The sequence below is a fragment of the Theropithecus gelada genome, chromosome 8 (genome assembly GCF_003255815.1).
Source record: "Theropithecus gelada isolate Dixy chromosome 8, Tgel_1.0, whole genome shotgun sequence".
NCBI lineage: Eukaryota > Metazoa > Chordata > Mammalia > Primates > Cercopithecidae > Theropithecus > Theropithecus gelada.
Genome location: NC_037676.1, coordinates 11,489,011 through 11,501,880, shown reverse-complemented (window position 1 = coordinate 11,501,880; position 12,870 = coordinate 11,489,011). Strand labels below are relative to the sequence as shown.

At 41.6% G+C, this 12,870-nt stretch overlaps 1 protein-coding gene across 1 annotated transcript; it reads left to right on the top strand.

The window, feature by feature from the left end:
- The first annotated feature begins 340 nt into the window (after window positions 1–340).
- On the top strand, window positions 341–7,726 carry ZNF596 (zinc finger protein 596). The gene is made up of 5 exons (XM_025394354.1): window positions 341–626; window positions 2,916–3,042; window positions 3,813–3,896; window positions 4,722–4,804; window positions 5,597–7,726. Exons 1-5 carry the CDS (start codon window positions 615–617, stop codon window positions 6,803–6,805), a joined length of 1,515 nt encoding a protein of 504 aa, XP_025250139.1. The 5' UTR covers window positions 341–614; the 3' UTR covers window positions 6,806–7,726.
- The last annotated feature ends 5,144 nt before the right edge of the window (window positions 7,727–12,870 follow it).

Genomic DNA, 12,870 nt, shown 5'->3' with positions numbered 1-12,870 from the left:
ATCTAAGGGTCAGACTTCAGGGAGTGGTATTTCTAGAAGCCTCACGTGGAAGAGACAGAATCATTCAGTAGAAGTGTATACAGAGGACCAGCGGAAGGGAGAAGGAATGGAAGGAGGCTCATGAGGGCTGAGATGCGCGGAGAAAGCCTGCAAGCACACAAACCAAGAATAATTAAATCTGAGAAATTCCAGGATTTATCTGTAGGTGGAGACCGTATCTGCATGATTCAGGGATTCTTAGAATTTGGAATCATAGAGGGAATTGAACATTTCAGAATTCCATGGGCTAGGTAGCATATGAAACTCCATGATTTTCACATTTCTAGGTCTAAAATCAAAATATTTATATATTTATTAGCAACAATAGTCATTCTCTTCTTCTGACCCTGGAAGAGGAGAACCACCAACCCAACCCATCCCCCACCCACTGCATGTGCTTGTTGGTTGGACTGGAGCTAATGGCTTTGGGACAGATGTTAGAAGCAAAACTGGAGTGTCATGGTTTTTTTGTTTTATTTTGTTTTGTTTTTTGTTTTTCTCAGAATTGTCTTCTTAGTGCTTGGATGGTGTGAGTGAAAACCCAGAGGAATACATTTGGTGGCTGAGCTAGTACAATGCCATCACTGGTGAGTGGGAAATTCTTCTTTCTACTGAAATTTGTACCCCTGCTACCAGCCTAAGGGCAGATTCATCCTATTAACATAGATGTTCTAAGTGCATTCAAGGATCCAAGCTCCAATTAAGATTTCCCAGGGCTTGGAATGGTTACATTGGCTCAAAGAGTCATCAAGAAGTAATCTCCTTTCAACAGTACACTCATTCCAGCCTCTACTAAGGCTGCGTATTCTCAGAAAAGATGTGAGAGGATTTTGTTTCTCTCATCCAGTCTCAGGGAAATCATTCATTCATTACCAGCCTCTCATGGCCTTGTTGGGGAAATAAATTCACTCATTACCCATGTTATTGGCAGGAGTGGGCTTGGGAGTATATGCGGATAGGCAGTGAAAATAAGTGAGAGCAGAAGATTATAGCCCTTACAAAGGCAGATGTTTTCCCAGGCAAGCTCAGTTAGTCTAGTGTTTCAGGTGTTAGGGGAGGGCTGTTTAACATGAAGAGAAAGCAGATAGGATTAGGACAGAGGAGACAATGAGGAATTATTCATTTATTTTTCCTTTCTAAAAATCTTAATGTCTTGAGAGAATAAATGTGTGCTTTTGAAAACTTAGAAAACAAAATTAAAATTCTTATTACCCTTGTCCCCAAATGAACCTCTGATCAAATTTGATAACTGGAAGCAACTGAAGTGTTGTTTCTTTAATTTTGGTTGTGCATTAAGTGATGGAGTATAGGAAACAGAGTAAATTTAAAACTCTGAGGAAATTTTTGAAGTGGAGAGACCAGGATAATCAAAGGATTTTTTTAACCCCTAAATCTAGAGACAACATGAAGAAACAAAAGAGAATCGTACCTAGTGCATAATAGTCGGTTTTCACACCACTATAAAGAACTACCTGAGAGTGGGTAATTCATGAAGAAAAGAAGTTTAACTGACTGACAGTTCTGCAGGCTTAACAGGAAGCATGACTGGGAGGCCTCCAGAAACTTACAATCATGGCGGAAGGGGAAGCAAGCACCTTCTTCATAAGGCAGCAGGAGAGAGATACCAAATCAGAAAATGCCACACACTGTTAAATCAGCAGATCTTCTGAGATCTTACTAGCATGAGAACAGCAAGGGGAAGTTCACCCCCATTATTCAATCACCTCCCACCAGGCCCCTCCCCCAACATGTGGGGCTTACAATTCAAGATGAGATTTGGGTGGGGTTGCAGAGCCAAACGATATCACCTGGTGTTTGGAGGTCCCAGATAAAACTGAGAAAGGAAGTCCTCAGACCATGGGAAGTGGCAGGATGAGACCATCTTTCCGTACTGAAGTCTTAGAGCCCCTGGCTTGTGCTGCTGAGCCATTCATCCTTATCCATTAACAGTGAATACCTGAGTTGTGTAGAGATAAGAGGCTGCATCTGCTGCTACTAAGTTCTGTATGAAAGTTGTTCACTCAACTGAGTGTTCTCAGTCATTTCATGAATAATGTATTTGTGGCTTGTATCTAAAAAATGATAGATAGGAACCACTTTACATATTATCTCACTGGATCTTTTTGAACTCATAACAGGTCTTTATTCATGAGGACACTGAGGTGCTGTAGTGGAATATCTAATTAAAGTATTGATTAAAATGTGACAAATTGTGGATACTGCCTCCCTTGTAGTGAGTCTATGGATTTTCTTTTTTTTTTTTTTTTTTTGAGACAGAGTCTCGCTCTGTCACCCAGGCTGGAGTGCAGTGGTGCGATCTCGGCTCACGGCAACCTCCGCCTCCCGGGTTCACGCCATTCTCCTGGCTCAGCCTCCTGAGTAGCTGGGACTACAGGCGCCCACCACCTCACCCAGCTGATTTTTTGTATTTTTAGTAGAGACGGGGTTTCACCATGTTAGCCAGGATGGTCTCGATCTCCTGACCTCGTGATCCACCCGCCTCCACCTCCCAAAGTGCTGGGATTACAGGTGTGAGCCACCGCGCCTGGCTTATGGATTTTCTTGAAGGTGGTGAAGAGGAGAATTTTAGTTCTAAATTTACAAGTCAAGATTTCATAATTAGTATCTGGAAGTTATACTTAGAAGTCTATTGGGAAATCTTCAGGTTATATCATGTGATATTTCTCTATGTGAAGTTTTATGTCTTTAGTGTATCTGAAAGCCAGATTCCCAGTTCAGATTTAAAGGGATGTGACAGGAACCCCAAACACTGTTTGAGTTTTCTTTCATACCACCCACACTTCCTTAGGACAGTCACTTTATCTTGCTCCACTGAACATTGGTAGAGAATGTCCATAATGTCCATAATGTTTTAGGATTCCATGACCTTCGAGGATATAGTTGTAGACTTCACTCGGGAAGAGTGGGCCCTGCTGGACACATCCCAGAGAAAGCTGTTTCAAGATGTGATGTTGGAGAACATCAGTCATCTGGTCTCTATTGGTGAGTCTCTTTATATTTATTATGTATGTATGTATATATGTATTCATTCACTCACCTGCTTTTCACTGATTCATTCATTCATTCTACATGTTTCTAGAACAGCTTTCTCATCTGTCACTTCAACCTCTGCCTTGATCCTTTCATAACTCTCACAATTACCTGACAGCCATTTATTTCCTTTTCACTTATATTGATTTGTCCTCTCTCTAGAATGTCATCTTTTTGACCACAATTTCACATCCTTTTTGCTCTTCAATCTCCCAAACTCAGAAAAGTTATGAAGATTCACTGCTTTTGAATGCATAAATAAATGTATTGATTTCTTTAAAGTAATTGTTCTATCATAGGGACTGTTCTGCACAGAACCTAGATTGTTCTGGTGGAGCTAGTATTTATTGCATTATTTTTTAATATAATGTCAAACACTATGACAACTTGTAATTTCTCACTGTGAGAAAATACAGTGAAAATACTGAGTGAAAATACTGAGGATTTTCACTGCAATACTGAGTGAAAATACTGAGGATTCTGCAATCAGTATTTGAAGTGAGGCATGACCATCAGCAATTATTGGTCTTTTATGTCTGGTAACAAGTTCAAGAGTTTTCCTTTTGCTCATAAAGGACTGTCAGTGTTGTCTTCAAGGTAATCTTCCCAGGCTGACCTTCAGTGGCTAACTTATCCTTCCCAGTAGCCTACCCTGTACCTGATAACCTTGTACATTTGTCAGCACAGAACTCAAAATCCATGTATCTTTTTCCCAAAAACAGGCAAACAGCTCTGCAAATCAGTTGTGCTTTCTCATTTGCAGCAAGTAGAGAAACTTTCAACACAAGGAATAAGCTTACTGCAAGGTGAGCTCTAAGAAGCAGTGCTCAATAGGAGGAGGAGAAACATGGCCAGTGTGTGAGTAGGCCCCAACAGTTGCCAAAGGAAGATTTCTTTTGTCCTTTTTTTAAGACAGAATCTTGTTCTGTCACCCAGACTGGAGTGCAGTGGCACGATCTCGGCTCACTGCAACCTCTGCCTCCCAGATTCAAGTTATTCTCCTGCCTCAGCCTCCTGAGTAGCTAGGACTACAGGTGTACACCACCATGCCCAGCTAATTGTTTTCTATTTTTAGTAGAGACAGGGTTTCAACATGTTGGCCAGGCTGGTCTCCAACTCCTGACCTCAGGAAATCCATCCACCTCGGCCTCCCAGAGTGCTGGGATTACAGGCATGAGCTACCACGCCCAGCTGGAAGGTTTCTTAAATTTGCAGTGTTTCTGAAATGTAGGCAAAAGCCTGAGGGAAACATTTCTCAGATATTGACATTATACTTTGTAGGTATCAATTTTTATTCAAGTATATCTCTGTCATTGTCTTTGGCTTTTGTAAAGGGGATATTTGTGTACTTATTTGAGTTAAACTATTACATAGTAGCCCTTTATAATGGTCCTCTTCTTTGAAAATTTTTCTTTCCTTTACTTCCTTAACTTGCCTTCTTTATTTTTTTATATGCTGAAAATGTCAGTAGTCAATTTCCTATAATACTCTTCTTCTTAAAGTATCATTAATTTAACATGCCTTCCCTGTCTGTGTGTATTTGAAACACACTCAAATAGGCATTGTAGCTATTTAACATTTTTATTCCCCTAATGCCTGTATAGCATCTTTTTTTAAAAAATTTATTTCAGGTAGAGAAGGTGACATTAAACATCAAGAGATACCATTCATTCAACATACCTATCAGAAGGGCACATCCACCATCAGCACAATGGTAGGTAAGCTTTATGGATGCAAACCCTGTTCTTCCATATAGAAACCTGGACATTGAACAACTTTGGAATTTGGTACAGGTACCTGACTGTACTTAAAGCCCTCCCGGCAGAGTTTTAGTTAGTTTGGATGTAGTGAAGACATTAACTTCAAATCAAAACCATAACATGAGGCCTTATAACAGGACAATTGTATAAATTTTACTATGTGCTGAAACTTTCAAACAGGATAAAGTCTTTTTTTTTTTTTTTTTTGTTTTTTTTTTCTTTTTTTTGGGACGGAGTCTCTCTCTGTCGCCCAGGCTGGAGTGCAGTGGCCGGATCTCAGCTCACTGCAAGCTCCGCCTCCCGGGTTTACGCCATTCTCCTGCCTCAGCCTCCTGAGTAGCTGGGACTACAGGCGCCCGCCACTTCGTCCGGCTATTTTTTTGTATTTTTTAGTAGAGACGGGGTTTCACCATGTTAGCCAGGATGGTCTCGATCTCCTGACCTTGTGATCCGCCCGTCTCGGCCTCCCAAAGTGCTGGGATTACAGGCTTGAGCCACCGTGCCCGGCCAGGATAAAGTCTTAATACTAGTCAGATAGCTCTTCAGTTGGGATGCTACAACAGAAAAACTCTCTACATGCAGTTAGATAATGCACTATGTTTATACAACTGATACAGGAACAATTGTAACTGGAATCTACTACTGAATGATTACTCTAGAATTAGTATGTAGAGAAATGAATGAAGTAATGAATGAATGAGTGTGGATAAACCTTTAATAGTCTTTCATTTCCTTCCAAAAACCAGAGATCTCATACTCAAGAGGATCCTTTTCTATGTAATGATTTAGGAGAAGATTTCACTGAACATACTGCATTGACTCAAAATGTGATTACTTACATGAGAAAGAAACACTTTGTAAGCAAAAAGTTTGGGAAAACGTTCAGTGACTGGTTATCCTTTAATCAACACAAGGAAATTCACACCAGATGTAAATCAGATGAAGGTCATCTATTTGATTATGCCTTTATCCAAAACTCTGCCCTTAGACCACACAATGTGACTCACACTAGAGTGATAACATTGGAATGTCATGTGTGTGGGAAAACCTTCAGCAAAAATTCTAATCTTAGGCGACATGAGATGATTCACACTGGAGAGAAACCACACGGATGTCATCTATGTGGGAAAGCCTTTACTCATTGCTCTGATCTTCGAAAACATGAGAGAACTCACACTGGAGAGAAGCCATATGGATGTCATCTATGTGGGAAAGCCTTCAGTAAAAGTTCTAACCTTAGACGACATGAGATGATTCACACTAGAGAGAAAGCACAGGTATGCCATCTATGTGGGAAAGCCTTCACTCATTGCTCTGACCTTAGAAAACATGAGCGAACTCACTTAGGAGATAAACCATATGGATGCCATCTATGTGGGAAGGCTTTCAGTAAATGTTCTTACCTTAGACAACATGAAAGAACTCACAATGGAGAGAAACCATATGAATGTCATCTATGTGGAAAAGCCTTCTCTCATTGTTCTCACCTTAGACAACATGAGCGAAGTCACAATGGAGAGAAACCACATGGATGTCATCTATGTGGGAAAGCCTTCACTGAATCTTCTGTGCTTAAACGACATGAGAGAATTCACACTGGGGAGAAACCATATGAGTGTCATGTATGTGGGAAAGCCTTCACTGAATCTTCTGACCTTAGACGACATGAGAGAACTCACACTGGAGAAAAACCATATGAATGCCACCTATGTGGAAAGGCCTTCAATCACTCTTCTGTCCTTAGACGACATGAGAGAACTCACACGGGAGAGAAACCATATGAATGCAATATATGTGGTAAAGCCTTCAATAGAAGTTATAACTTTAGACTTCATAAAAGAGTTCACACTGGAGAGAAACCATATGTATGTCCTCTATGTGGAAAAGCCTTTAGTAAATTTTTTAACCTTAGACAACATGAGAGAACTCACACTAAAAAAGTAATGAATATGTAAGAGTCATCAACCATAGCGTTAACACTAAATACACCCAAGGACTGACATACTACAGGAACATAATGTCTGTAATCAGTGTGGAAAAGCCTTTATTTGTAATCACCACTTTGCTCAACCTAAATGAATCCAAAGTAGGGAGAATCCATATGTATTTAAGCTGTATGGCACAAACTAGGAGAGAATGAAACTATAGATCAAAGGAATGTGGAGGAGTCTTCATCCAAAGCTCTAACTGTTAAACAAACAGGAGAAATCACATCACAAAAATTCTGTACCTGTCGTCAATGTGAAAATGCCATCCTTTAAACAAATGAGTAAAATCGACAGGCGAGCAACCATACGTCTGTAATTGCTGTGCACTGTCATTCAGCTGAGCACCAGTTTTGGTGTCTGCAAGAAAATTCATTATCAGATAACTGATAAAAACAGGAAATTTGTGAAAATATTTTTATTAGGTGGATGAGGCCTCTTGCACAATTCCAGAAATTCATAGTAGAGAAATTATTCAATGAGAAATCCTTTTCTTAATACAGCGGCACTTCTATAATAGATCAGAATTCACATGGTGTAGAATGCTCAGTGACATGAATGGAGGGCAGTCCTCAGTAAATTACTCATTCCTTAGTCAATACCAGCATTTTTCCACTGAGAAAACAATCTTGACATGATAGTAGAAGAACCTTCAGGCAGCTTTCATGTCAAAAAAGACAGGGAAGAAAACTCTAAAAAGCCATTGAGATGTATAGCTGGGGGACAAGACATAAAACCATCAAGCACATGCTTGAGAAAAAAAATTACGGTTTTGAGCAGACTTTCTACTTAAAATATGTGGGATGAAATGTACAATTCTGAAATAACCTGGGAATATTGAATGCAGAATTGTGTAAGAAGTAATAAGATTAAATTAGTACTGTCAAAAATGCAAGCATTAAATGTCGTTGCTGAATAATCTAATAGGTTGATTAAACTCCTATTTTTTTTTTGTTCGTTTGTTTTTTAAACAGTCTCACTCTGTCGCCCAGGCTGGAGTGCAGTGGCATGATCTCGGCTCACTGCAAGCTCCACCTCCTGGGTTCACGCCATTCTTCTGCCTCAGCCTCCCAAGTAGCTGGGACTACAGGCACCCGCCACCACACCCGGCTAATTTTTTGTATTTTTAGTAGAGATGGGGTTTCACTGTATTAGCCAGGATGGTCTGAATCTCCTGACCTTGTGATCTGCCTGCCTCGCAAAGTGCTGGGATTACAGGCATGAGCCACCGTGCCCAGCCCAAATTCTATGTTTTTAATTCAGTTTTAAACACATAGATTTGGGTCAGTTAGAAAATGGGGACAGGCATGGTGGGTCACACCTGTAATCCCAGCACTTTGGGAGGCTGATATGGATGGATCACTTGAGGTCAGGAGTTCGACACCAGCCTGGCCAACATGGTGAAACCCCATGTCTACTAAAAATACAAAATTAGTTGGGCATGATGGTGTATGCCTGTAGTCCTAGCTATTCAGGAGGCTGAGGCAGGAGAATCACTTGAACCCAGGAGGAGGAGGTTACAGTGAGCCAAGATCATGCTACTGCACTCCAGCCTGGGCAAAGAAGTGCGACTCTGGCTCAAAATAAAAAGACAGTGACATTCAATGGAACTAATGTACGTAGAACACAAAATTATATGTCCTAACTATATTAATGGTATATATGTACATGGTAATGATTAAATCAAACATGGATTATGAAAGACTCACTTTAAAAGTACAGTCTTACGGTGCAGAAATTTACCTTTTTGTTTTTAAACCACTTTATCAAAGTGAATTGACAAAAGCTGTTATTTAATGTATACAACTTAATAAGTTTAGAGATAAGGATAAGCCCATGAAGCCATCACCACCATCTTTGCCACATTCATCCTCTCCAAAGGTTGCTTCCCTCGTTTTTCATTGTTTTCTTTATGATAAAACCACTTACATAACAACCTGTAGCAAATTTTAAAGTATATAATATAGTATTGATAACTATAGGCAATATATTACAAAATTTAACATTGCAAAAATAGAACTAATTACAAATGAATCTATTTAAATAAAAATTGGCAGTGCTGGATAATTGTGGTTAAATTTGCATGAATATCTCCCAGAATCAGGTACAAGTGTCGTAACAGAGATTTTTGTTGCCATGGGCTTTTTTTTCTTTAAGAACCTTTCTGTTCTGTGTGTAAATATTTAATATTCTTACTTCTCCTAACAAAGGCTCTTTTGCTTTTGGAATCTTATGTCTTCCTCTCCGGCCTTTAAAGCTTACAATTTAAATGAATCCGTTTTTTTTTTTTTTTTTTTTTTCCTATATTTGTTTCATCTTTATTCACTGCATCCTACCCAGAAGCAGAAGCCTCACTATTTTGCACAAAACAAAAATTTCTGCTTATTTTTTTTCAGCCTAGATAGGCTGTCTTTCTTCTGGGGCTTTATGTTCCCTTCATGCTAATTTTCAAGTGCTTAAGAAAAACCAGTGTGATACATCATTGACTCTCCCCTTTCTCATGAATTCTACCTCAGAAAATCCTATGTGAACAGGCTACCCTCATGCCTTAAAGCAGCTGTTTCATGTATTTCATTTAAGTTTTGTTACTGTTAATGGTGGGTTGGTCCAATGAAAGCCACAAAGTCATGGTGGGAACAAAAATGTTTAACTCAAATTTTTTTTTTTTTTTTTTTTTTTTTTTTTTTTTTTTTGAGACGGAGTCTCGCTCTGTCACCCAGGCTGGAGGGCAGTGGCCGGATCTCTGCTCACTGCAAGCTCCGCCTCCCGGGTTTACGCCATTCTCCTGGCTCAGCCTCCCGTAGCTGGGACTACAGGCGCTCGCCACCTCGCCCGGCTAGTTTTTTGTACTTTTTAGTAGAGACGGGGTTTCACCGTGTTAGCCAGGATGGTCTCGATCTCCTGACCTCGTGATCCGCCCGTCTCGGCCTCCCAAAGTGCTAGGATTACAGGCTTGAGCCACCGCGCCCGGCCTAACTCAAATATTTTAAGCCAAGTAATGGTTCAACTATTTTTATGGGTGAAATATTTAAATCAGAATTTTCACAATAATGACTATTTCTATAGGAAAAAGTTCTCCACAGTTCACAGCTTAAAATCACATTAAATCCGTTGGTGTCACCTGCCCCATTTACCACATGCCACCATAAGGCCCTGCTCTTTTGGGCTGTGACAGAAGTCAGTATATTTTCCCCTGTGCCACATGTGTCCCTGCTCCCAGTCCTGGGTTTCTGTGTTGGTGCCAAGGTATCAGATACCCATAGTAAGAGCACACACATGCACAGCCAGATTTCCTTTGATATCAGATTAGTGATTCATGCAGAACTTTTTAGGTAAGGGGTAGTAAGTTTTGAGTCATCAGGTCATTGCCATGGAAAAGGAGGTAACCTCCAGGTGTTGCCATGGCCGTGGTAAATAGATATGGCACACTGGTGGGTATGTCTGGAAAGTTGCTTTTGCTCTGGCTTTGTTTTAGCTAATCCTCAATCTGGTCCAGTGTCTGAGCCCTGCCTCTGGAGTGAAGTTCCACCTCCTACCTCATCCTCTCCTCAGAGATTACATATTCCTCCTTAATCTTAAGGGTGCTGTAGAAGCGCAGAGGTCTGTATTCTGTCACTGTTGCCTGCTGAGCTTATGGGCATAGGCCCTGCCTAGCACTGGAGGAGTAAAAATCCCTGGGAAACTCAACTAAGGGACCCAGAGGCAGGACACTTTTTCATTATCTGGGTCAGTAGACAGGATGGGTTGGAATTCTTCTGCCAGCATTGTCTTTACCTGGAAGTTTTGTAATCCAGAAGACGCAAACTTTACTAAGAGGTTAAACAAGGAAGTGACAAAGAATAGTAACAAGATAGCTATCAAAGGTCCTAGGAGATGTAAAAACCAGGTGAGACTTGGAAGGTACTTTTGATAGTTGACCAGATATAGTTGGGAGTCAGTGCCCTGATTATGTAACCAGGTAACTTGCTCATAGATCTTTTGAATGTTAATCTCAACTTGTCCAGATTTGTTAATATATGTGCAGCAGGTTTTACTAATAACTTCACAGACTCCTTGTTCAGCTAGTAAATAATTCAACGCTAGTCTCTTATAGAGAATTACATTTGCCAGAGTCTAAGGACTTGAATTCCCTTTCATGCCTGACCTGTGATGGTGGCTAAGGTTTCTAAGGGTTTGAGTCAAGTTCCTTAGGGCTTATGAGCTTTAATCCTTAAGTGGATTATGAGCTTCAAATGGGCAGTTGGATTTTGAACCTAAATGCCACAGAGAGCAACGGTTGGTAGAGAGGTGGGCTAAACAAATGGAAGGGAGGGACTGTGGAAGGGAGAAACGGAAGAGGTAAACAGTATTGCCCAAGGGGAGACCTCAGAGGCCCTAACCTGCTGAAGAACCTATCCAGTAGCAGAGACACTGAAAAAAGTACTCACATGGCCAATTTTCTACCATTGTAGGTGGTTCTCCATTATGCCAGGGGCCTGAGAACTCCCAATTCCTTTGACCAAGAGTGACTTGAGCAAGCTAGTTGGAAGACAGCACACAGGAAGAGGTTAGCAACTTGCTATTAAAATACTTCTAACTTATAGGGCAGAAAAGGGCAAGACCATTACTCCCCTAGGGAGAGGGCTATAACTCATATATCCCTCAGAATCCTAGAGGGAATATCAACACAAATACCCCAGAGCATCTGGAGGGTGGTCAAAATACCAGTGCTGAAAACTCAGAAGAGCCAAGTTTCAACCAAAAAGGTTCCCTTCACCAAATGCTGAAAACCCTGGAGCACCCAGAGAGTGGCCAACAGTCAATCCAAGACCAAATTGGGGTCACCGAACAACATGACTAGCATCCCAGAGTGAAAACAGTGGGGACTTCTCACAACCAAGTACCCTGCCTTAATTGCCCCCAAACAATTAACAGAAAGTTAAAACCAAACATAAGACTGCACACATTTTAGGACTGAAAATAAAATAACTAATGGAACAATACAAGGGAGTCTGAAGAGAAAGCACTCAGGGAAGGGGTGACAAGGACGTGGTCTAGCCAAAGGCTTTTATTTTATTTCCTAGTTCTGATACTATGGGGGTGGGGGCAGAAGGGACACTCACCTGTCCCGCAGGACAGATGTGGTGCTGACTGATTTTCCCCATGGGACCCAGGTAAAGCTCTCCCCAGGATACCTCAGCTGGGGTGGACTTAACTGCCACAATGGGCGGGACCTGCACGGGGAGTCCAGTAACCCAGTAACTCCCTGTCTGCCAGTCAGAGAGGTGGGTGTCACATAAGGTGGTGACACTATGGCTGCCCTGCCAGTGGGCTCAGCTGCTGCAGTGGGAGGGGCCTGCACTGTGTCAGTAACCCACCAGGCTGCTGGTGGGAGTGGTAGGCCCCACATGAGGCAGTGTCACTATGGCTGTTTGCCCATCTGAATGGCTCCACTGCCTGCCAGGGAAAATGATGGTTCTGAAAAGAGCCTTTGGTTTGTGTTCAGCTCAGATGTTACAGCTAGGCTTCGACGCCTTTCCACTCCTCATCCCACCAACTGCCATCCTGCCGATCACTGTCCCGCTGACCAGCATCCCCCTGATCACTGACTGCTGCTAGCCTATTGTCAACTGCTGCATTGCAGACTGCTGCTGGCCAATCACTGATTCACAGACTGCTGCTGGCTGCTGACTGGAAGATTGCCACTCCTCAATTACCAATTGCCATCTCCCATGACACTGTCTTTTTTCTTCATGCCATGTTGGGTGCCAAGCTGATGCAAGGTGAGCCCCACAGTGGGGCTTAGCCCAGAGGGTGCTTGGCTGCCCAGAAAATAATTCAAGGGCAAACTAGAGGTCAAAGAAAACAACTTTATTGAAGAGGCAGTGTTATAGCTCCAGCAGGGTTACAGCTCTGTGACTGCTCCTGCAGAGCAGGGCTACTCCATAGGCAGACAGTAGCAGCTCAGGGCAGTTTTGCAGTCAACTTTATATCCACTTTTAATTGCATGCAGATTAAGGGGCTGTTTATGCAGAAAACTCTAGGGAAGGGATAGT